General features: G+C 45.7%; 1 protein-coding gene across 1 annotated transcript in view; it reads right to left on the bottom strand.

The window, feature by feature from the left end:
- VOPP1 (VOPP1 WW domain binding protein) overlaps positions 1 to 9,494 on the bottom strand; it is a 64,358-nt gene extending 54,864 nt beyond the window's left edge. Inside the window, exon 1 of the mRNA XM_057365324.1 lies at positions 9,316 to 9,494. Within this exon, the coding sequence (XP_057221307.1) occupies positions 9,316 to 9,366 (51 nt within the window). The 5' untranslated portion in view covers positions 9,367 to 9,494. The remainder of the gene's footprint in view (positions 1 to 9,315) is intronic.
- Between the last annotated feature and the right edge of the window lie 323 nt (positions 9,495 to 9,817).

Below are 9,817 nucleotides of genomic sequence, written 5' to 3' on the forward strand. Positions count from 1 at the left end.
CAACTTGTAGTATCTGGCTATTATTARGCACTTAGGCCTCTCCTGCTCCCTATCTTCCCTAGAAATACAGGTCATCCTAAGAAACATGCAGGCTAACACCCAGCCTTAGCACAGCACTATAATATACTTTTTGCAGCGATGCATGCACACAAGTTWAGGAACAGGAATCACTGTTGTTTCAGCTACAGTAAAATAATGAAGCAGCTTAATTTTTATCTTACACTATCTCAAACTACAGCATGACCCAGTTCTGCAGAGTTTTAACCCAATCCAAATAATATGCTATTATTACTTCTGTATCACAGCCAGGAGATGTGAATTGTTTTAGTCAAAAAGCAGATCAGAACTGGGGTCCTTGATGYAAAACATTGCACATGTTGCCCATCATGACAGCATTGCTTGATAATTCAGGATCAGCAGGCATCCTCTGCACCACTGCTGCTCCAAACATTGAAAATCACGGTTATCATTAGTGATATATGTTTGGGTTAGGCAAGACAGCACTCAAGACAGGAGCATCTTMTGTCTGTCTGAAAAAGAAAAGCAGACCATTAAAAAGTAGATTTAAAATTTCTTACACACTCATCCTCCTCCCCTCTTTTTTAGGCTTGACAATTATCGGACCATATGAAAGCAGCATGCTCAGAGATCATGTGTCCCCTCTTTTGGACTGAGATTCTGCCAAACTTAATGGCACTTGAACAAATGAAGGTGGACTTTTATATCCATTACCCTTCCTGCAATGGGTTAAACCCCTGGCTCCAAATGAAGCAGGGAAACAGGGCCCTGAGCGAGGAACTCACACAGTAAAAGAGGCAGCAGTGAATTCCTAGATCGAACTTAACACCGGCATTGAGACTATTATCTGTAGCGATGAGCAATGCGTTCCCCACCCCCGCCCCAACCCTCCCCCACCCCCCACCAAGGGGCAGAAATTAAGGAAAACACTTGCTTGACTCATCCTTGCCTGGTTTTTGCATCAAAAGCTGAAGCACTTACAGTCACTCACCAACCACAGTAGAAGCGCCTGCATCCATATTTACAGATATCATGAGGAAAACAGAAAGGAATTCACTAAGTTAACAGGTTTTCTATCCACTTTAATGAAGAAATTCAATAAAATTGGCAGAAACAAAACACTGAGCAACACCTGAGAAATTCCCCAGGTGGAGACCCTTACACTGTCTGTTGTCATATCACCATGTCTAAACAGTGCTGCACAGCTGGGTATCAATTTACTGTGTTGACACTAAAGGGACTGTGCTAAAACCTGCAAGGTATAAACTCCTGGCCTTCTCTGGTTAGAAGGAACATCTTCTGTCCAGAAAAGGAGAAGTACAGACTCTGACCAGGACACACAGAAGAATTTTGTTGGTCTACCTACAGCCATCAGACATGCATCAAGAAAGACAACTGTGCCAGCCAAAAAAATCCCAAGTTTGAAACAACTCAAAAGAAACCCATCTTTGCTACTACACTCATTGATTTTACTTTTCTTTGCTAGACAGAGCTCCTAATTTTCTGACAACCAAACCCTCGGATCACAGGCACACTACCTGATGTTAACCCYACAGCAGCACACGCCTGTCGCTGCAACTACATTCTGGCCAGACGAGGCTAAGCAGAGCAGGTCCACAGASGCATCATCCTCCATTGGGTGTTAGTGCCACTGACAGCCCCAAGAAGATGAACATSTGCAACAAAACACTCCCCTCACATMAAGTATAACAYGTGCTACYYRTCATCTTCAGTCTGCTGTCAGTGGGATCCCAGCCACCTTCCCACATGCTCACGTTCCTCTCAYATTAATTTCATTTCAGGGTTCTCCACTTCTTTGTACTCTCAGGGAAGATCCTAACAGACTGGAATGCACGTAACCAGAAAGGCACATGAAAACATTAAAGGTAATTACTTTAGGAGGACAAATCTTTAGAGGTATTGGCTACATTCCTGGGGTCCACAGCTCTCACATCTTATTCCAGCAGCACAAGACCCAGGAAGSAAGGATCCATCCTCAGAGCTATTGCCAGCTCCTTAGTTGCCTGATGCCTATCAATGTCAGAGGTGGGAGACCAAGCCAATTAGCACAGAATCATTCCTACTCTAGCTGGAAAGATGACCTGCTTACAGAAGGCTSATATGCAGCCAAGACTCGAATCTGCGAACACTCCACACATCACCCTTCACAAATGGCCACTCTCCACTGCYTCTGAACTTTGAAACCAAGGCCCGGATCACTTCACAGCCATTTTCAATGAAAGGCCAAGGTTTTGGGGTTTTTTTACACCTCCAAATGAGAGAGGTGAAGTGAAGGGTGCAGCAGAGGAGTGTCATGTTTGTAGYTACCCCTGGCTGGACTCAAGGACAACGGTGCCTCCTATGCTGCAACTGATGCTGGACCTTCCCCAGATGTACAGTCTCCAACCATGACCCTCTCCTGCCTCAYAGATGGGAAAGGCTGGGGAGGCCATTAGCTCCTGGTTGAGCACTTCTGCTCTGAGACACTCRGCAGGTCATTTGGGAAAAAGGTAAGACCAACATTTCCAGACAGTATCAAGCATCTTCCAGGGAAAGGAAAAAAAAAAAATCAGACTCTGCTAGTTTTCCCTTCTAGCAGAGCATGGACAAGGTCTGAATCATTGTCTTCCACTCCAGTACAAATGCAGTATCATCTAGGGACACAGTTTAGTGGTGGATGTGKCTATGTTAAGTTTACCATTGGACTCAATGACCTTAAAGGTATTTTCCAACYTAAAGGATTTTATAATTCCCCTTAGGAGACACCTAATATATTGAAACAAGAAGTGTGCCACCAAAATGAGCAGTCCTGCTCCAAGCCATACATTCTCCCTCCTCTCTTGCAGCAAGTTTCATGATGCTATACCATGGCACAAACCTCTGCTGAACCAATGGAAAACTACTCCCTCCCACATTTTTCCCCCACCCCCTTTTTGGTGGTTTAGTCATTCATGGCACCAGTTGGTTGCTGCCATCTTTTCATGGTCCCAGGGTCACTAGACCTGCAGGAGCTGGTAAAACCAGGGATTAGAGGCCACCCTTGCCAGCAACACACCTCACTGCCTGAGATACAGATTAGAAACAGCTTATTGCTAGTCCCTTTCCTTTTAAAAATTTAACAGACTGAAAGCTGAGTCATTGAAAAAGAGGAAGAGATTTTTAGTTGAGCTATTTAAAACACAGGTGTAKCTAACATCTATTTAGCACGAAGCTGAAGACACACTTCTGAAGAAAGACATTTTTAACTCAGCAGCGATAACTTTTCCATTTAATATGTGAGAAACCTGTCAAGATACATTGTTCTCAAAGAGAAAAAAAGAAAAAAGCATTCAACAAACCCAGATTCCCCTCTGATGCCCTTCTGAAATACCAGGCATGGCATTTCATCTCATATCTTACTGTTCTGATACCAGGAAAGTGATAATAAACACTATTTAAGATCTTAGCTTTCCCTTGTCTTAAAACTGCYATTTAATGCCCAAGATCCCAGGCTGTGTCTCCAGACTTCAGACAGACCTAAAGACTCATTTTCCAAAAGAAACCACTATTCAAGCAAACAAAAAAGTTTTTAGAAAGGCTTTGCCTCTTGCTAGTCCAAAGAGAGTCTATATTTGCCATCATGAACTCTAACAGGATTTCTACAAAACCTTCAGCAAAATGAACTYAGCTGCATTGCTGAGGATTCAAAACAATACAGCATCATCAAAAATTAGATACACAAAGTAAAATATCCTAGCTTTTTGTAATGGYTTTTCATATGGATTTTACTTTGTATCACAACAAATTTGAAGTAAATTGATAGCCACCTTGCCCCAGCAAGRCATAATATTTTATTTTAAATTCTGTAGCATAAGCTCAAGCATTAATCTGTTTCTGCCTGTAAACTCAGYCTATGACCAGAGCAAGCCTCTATGTAAGCATACTTATTGCAGTTTTTCTAAGCCTCTTCTCAGTGGAGCAAACCAAAATGAATTTGTATTAAACCAAAGAGTTTCAACTGACCCCCTTTTTCACTGATTTTAGCTAAATCCATTTTAAAAGAGCACCTGATGCCTAAGGACTTGCTTTGGTCAAGTTTACCACATCCTTCCAGCCACCTGCACTAGCTGAGTGGAAAGTACCAAGAGAAAAGAGAGTCAGAGGACTTCCCTTTTATGAAGACAGCTAAGTGTTAAATATTTTTGACTGCCATAAGAAAATATAAAGAGATTTTATAGATGCTTCCTCTAATTTAAACAAAAAAAAACCAAAAACAACCAAACCAACCAAGCCCAAAAAACCCTATTTGCACCTCCTCATAGAGAATGCAAATGCAGTCAGAAACCCATTCCCTTCCCACAACCAACACAAATCTGYCTCCTCCTCAGCAGGAGCAAAGTGAGAAAAGTGTGTGAGCTCAGTCCTCTCACCTGGAAATCACAGCCCATCTCACTGCTGTCAAGAGGCAGGGAAGGCTTCCCAGAATGAGTTGGATCCCCAAACTAAATCAAAAATAAGCTCTTTCATGTATTCACTCAGAATGCAATAGCTGCTTTGCAACTAGCTGCAGAAGAGTAAGGGAAAAAAAACCCACCAGAAAGTGTTTAGGCTGCTAAGTCCATTATGTAACCAAAACTAAAGAGCAGGAGAGCGTTAGTTGACACATCTACACTAACAACACTCTTGCAGAATTTTTGGGATAGACTTTTCCCCTTATTCCCCCTAACCCCCACTGACAGAATGCTCACAGGAGTTAAGATGTCAGTAGGGCAGTATCAGTGGGCTTCCACGGATRAGAACATCAGAGACAGCAACACTGCTGTGCATGCACATTGGTACATTGAAGGGTACACACACTCTTACAATACATAAAGGAAAACCTGACCATTAACGGATAGAAGAAAAAAGTATCAGAAATGGGGGGGAGGGGAGGATGGAGTGGTACCATAATCCTGACAAGTTCTTGAACTCTACCTGTGCCTATCATGATGAAAATGTGTAGGTTTTTTCTTTAACACTTGTGGGTTTGCTTATAATGTTCTTGTTCCTACAAGGATTTTAAAAAAAACAAACCACAACCAGAGAAAAACCACAAACAAACCTCTTCAGGAAGGACAGAAATTTTTGGTTTCCCTGATTTAATAAAATCTGTCCCACCGAAGTCCACTTACAAAAATATTACTAAAAAGCTCAATACAGCAGTTAACCAAGAAGCACCAGCTAACTTTGCTTTTACTTAAACAAATCTTGTATGACAGACTGTCGGGAGTGTTTGAATTTTCTTTCAAGATAACACATTCTGCTGTTCCTATGACATGACCATTCTCGTTCTTTTTAAAAATGGCACTTTACTCTCAYGTAGTATCTCTTATCTGACAAATTAACAAGGGCTATAGTGATTACATTTTACAACCATCCAATTATCAGTGTTTCTATCAGCATCCACATTAGAATTCTCAGTAATGAGAAACTCAGTGTGTAGAAATATCAACGCTAGTATTTCCAAAAGCGAGGTTCTCCATTTTTGATAGCCATTGGAAACCTTTGTAGAGGGATCTCACTCACATCTCACACTACCTGGAGTGACTACAGCAGGCCTCACCTTAACTAAAAAGCTTTACTTAAATATTCAAACAGTTGCACTAGCTCCTAGATTCCCCTGGATACAACATATTGGCCAACCAGGGGCTTAGGCACCTGAAATTATTTGACAGTTTTGAAAGTTGAGGCTACCCAGCAAGCTACTCTGCAGCAGTAACAATAAAACACTTTTATTACCACTGCAGCACAAACATGGTCCTCTATTGGCCCAAARGAGCTCTGTTCAGCTTCCCCATCCTTGAGCTGAGCTTCAGCTACTGAGCTCTCCTCCATCTAGCACTTCTATAGCTTGTGAGAGAGAAAGCAAGCACTCAGTCTAGGAAGCAAGCCCCACAGAGACATCGGTGCCCTCATTCAGGCAGAAAATAAGCTTGCTTCATCATCAGGGGGGTGGGGGATTGATTGCCTGTTTATTTTCATTTTTTCCCCATTCCAAAGACATCACTGTTCGTTAAAGTCACATTTAACCTCAGTCAGCAAAAGCCCTTGGGACCACTGATGAAGCAGAAAATCTTGACATMTATACCCCAAACAGCCATCACTTTAAGGACCTCCTCATATCTTTCCATGGAACTGAGAGCCAACTGAGACAAAACACAATCCTGCTGACAGAACCACAAGCCATGCTAGCAAACAAGACCACTGGTTATTTGTGAGTACACAAATCACATACCCCAATACTATGGATAAAACAGACATTCAGGCTCCCGGTGAAAAAAGGGCATTTCAAGCAACTGCAGTTAATAACATACTGCCATCTCCAAGTAGCCAAATTAATTTGAAAAAGACAGACGAAAATTTAACAGTCTTCATTTCTTCCTGCAAGAACCAAAATTACCTGTCAAATTGTCCACCTCACTTTACCTTACTTGTTAAACTGTTCAACTGCAATTAAGTCATGAGCAAACTACACGGCATCTTTGGCTTTTCTCCCCTAATAACAAGGTCTTCCCAGAGCAGAGCTTTCTAGGTTCTGGAGTTGGAGATTTTTCTTCCACCATGGTCTTTGTTGTTGCAGTAAAAATTCCTCATCAAACAAGAAAACTCAAATTCCCCTGTCCCACCATCACAACGCTCTGGGTGTTTCTGTAATTGATAGTATCTCAAACTTGTCTAGGACAAGGACCGGCAATTTAGCATCAAGAGCCAACAATTTCTYATGTGTCAATCCTGCTTTGATGGTGATGCCTTTAGTCGCCTTCATGAAACCACTCGCCCCTCAGTTCCTCTTCTGCATCTTCCACCTTTAAATCAGGAGGAGCAAACCATCATTTCCTCGTGGGAGACTGGCACAGCCAGCTACTGACAAGGCTTCAGCCTGAAAGCCACAAACACTCCTCACATCCAAACCCACACCCACCATAAACTTGATGTGCACCTAATTGCAAAGGTATACATCACTGCAACTAGAAACAGTGGTTYTGCTTGCCCACAAAGAGACAATACACAAATATTTTGCAACAAGTATTTTGGGTAATCTAACCAAAGAAAACTTGGTAAAAATCAGTAAACTACTGCAAAGTGCTCTGAAGGACTAAACGGATTCCTCGGTACAGTATCTCAGTAACACAGCCTTTTGCAAAATGAAGAATGAAAACCGTATTTCTCAGCTCACACTCACACACACATTCAATAACAACTAAGATCACCTTGAAGCTGCAAACAGATTTGAAACTATTACAGCAATGCTATTTCAGATAACACTCAGTACAGAACTTTGTGTAGAAGACAGTGAAAGTCTCATGTATCAAAAATCTTCAACCAGATGTCTCAGATTAAGTTATTTAAACCCCCAGCACTCTGTTTCTGGGCCTGTAGAATGCAACTGTATTTACACACCATCTCATTTTAATAGGTAAGCATTTCCAAAAAYGAAAAAAAAAAWYCMMMAAAMMMRRWKGSMAAAMMAAMSWTYYWRRWTWAAARRAAAARGRRGGGGGRAAAAAACCCCACAATTAAAACCAGTACAAAAGCTTAAATAACAGTAACACTGGCTAGATCCAAAGAGGATTTATGCAAATTACTTTTTTCAGGCACGAATGATCTTTTTCAGCAGAACACATGTTAAGASAGCAGAGACATCTAATCAAAGAGATCCTGGAGGGGCGAAACCTTTCACAGTCTCAGATGAACAAAATCCCTCAGGGAATGGTGGTGTTTGTTTCTTTAATCAACATTTTGCTATTCCTGCTTTCTGAAGAGCTGCTGCAGTGTCAAGAGCAATTAAGGGCCAGGATCAAGGCCAGGTTTACAGCCAGAGTAAGGAGATGCAGACCAATTAACTTGTAAAGAGTTACATTTATTTACGTAAGTGGTGATTTTGATCTGGGTGTTTTAATGGGATGATRCTGGATGGTATAGTGGGCAACACACCAGAAATCATTCATCTACGTAGGTGGCATAAACATGTAGTAAACATCATTTTCATGAATTATATCCATTACCAAAAGCAGTAATTACACAGCCAGCACTCTGGTTTCCACGTATGGGTTTGGTGACATGCAGCTTTTGAAAAAAAAAAAAAAATTTAAAAAAAAATCATTCATTTTCTGTCTAAACTGCTCCATCACAGAGGCAACACAAGCTCTCCACCTCTCCGAGCTACACTGCCTCTGGGCTTTATAAATGGAAGGATGTACCTAAGACAAGCCCACGGGTGTTTCCGAAGTCACCCCGGCACGCTGCCGCCGCACGTGTCCCGGCGATGACTCCAGAGCACGCTGGCAAACTCGCCACCGGGAGCCGCACATGGCAGCGTGCCCGCCACGGSTCTGTCCCTGGGTGGCTACTGAAGCTCCCTGCCTGCCCCCACGTCCAAGGTTAAACGGCACACCAACAGACAGCTCGCCCCCTGAAAACACCTACCGATCTGCCCGCTGAAAAAAACAGCTGGTTCCCCAACCCCCTGATCCAGCGTCATCCCTGCCCATAGCTGGGAGGTTGAAACTAGGCGACCTTTAAGGCGTCTACCAATCCAAACTACTCCACGATTCTRTAACTGCGTTGCACAAATCCCCCCTCCAATTAACCAAAGCTCCTAATTCATTGYTTGTTYGCTTGCTTGCTTGTTCTAAGTACCAAAGCTGCGCTATTCAGSCTTTCCCAGAAGTTTAACCACGCTGCTCGGCGCCACCACGGCTCCCGTGAGCTGATGCCGCTGCACCTCTACCAAGCTCGCAATGGACACTTTGCCCACGAAAGGCCACTTAACATGAAAACAAGAGATGCACCTTCCGTTTAMCCCTTACTGACAGGCACACGCCTTGCGTCCCTTGGAGACTCTGCCAGCCGGCTGGGAATGGGTAGCTTCCAGCAGCTCGTACCCCTGCCTACAGATCCCGTGTTACTCTGCTCCATCACACCGCGGATAATCCCCCTGTGCTCCCGCAATAAGACCCCAGACACCCGGCGAGCCCGGCTGCYGCGAACGCCCGTCCCCACCCCGGGGTGACGCACCTGCAGCCCCGCCGGGTCTCACCCAGCTCGGCCCCGCCGCACTCCTGACCGCGCACTGCCTATGGAGCCAAGCCCGTTCAGGCAGAGACATTAACCCCAAAATAAATCACCGCCCCCGCACGTCCCCCGGCCAGGTGTGGGCTGCAGCTCCCCTCCGCCGGACGCGCAGCTCCAGGTCGCGACCGATGGCGGACCCCCGCGGGGTGAACGCGGGGCTGCCGCAGGCGCGGCGGGCAGCGCTCCCCCCACGGCCCACCTCACCTCCCACAGCAGCGAGAGCAGCARCGCGACCCCAGGCTGGAAGCGCTTCATCTCTCCTCCTCCTCCTCCTTTTCCTCCTCCTCCCGCGGCGGCGGCGGGCTCGTCCCTCCGCCTCAGGCGCGCACGGGCGCTGCCAGCCGCGCCATCCCCGACGGCGGGGGAGCTCCGGGGGCAGCGCGCACCAGAGGCTCACAGGCAGCCCGGGGAGGCGGCGAGCAGCCCGCACCGGAGACTGAGGGACTAGGCGAGGTAGAGCGGCAGCGGGGCGGGGAGGGAGGCGGGGAAGCCCCGCAGCAGGGCGAGGGCGGGCTGACCCGCCGATCCCCTCAGTGGCAGCGTCGGCGGCTGGAGCGACGCGAAGCAGGGTCGTTGCGAGGCGGAGGACAGCGGGTGCCGGCCGGGCGGCACAAAGAGGCCGGGCGCCGCCGCCGTGAGGGCGGGCAGAGCAGCGGCCCGCCCCGGCCCCGCCCCGCGCCGCTGCCCGGCCGGGAGGGGGCGGTGG

Source organism: Malurus melanocephalus, unplaced genomic scaffold (assembly GCF_030028575.1).
Source record: "Malurus melanocephalus ecotype Western Australia unplaced genomic scaffold, MMel_1.1 scaffold_51, whole genome shotgun sequence".
Classification (NCBI taxonomy): Eukaryota; Metazoa; Chordata; class Aves; order Passeriformes; family Maluridae; genus Malurus; species Malurus melanocephalus.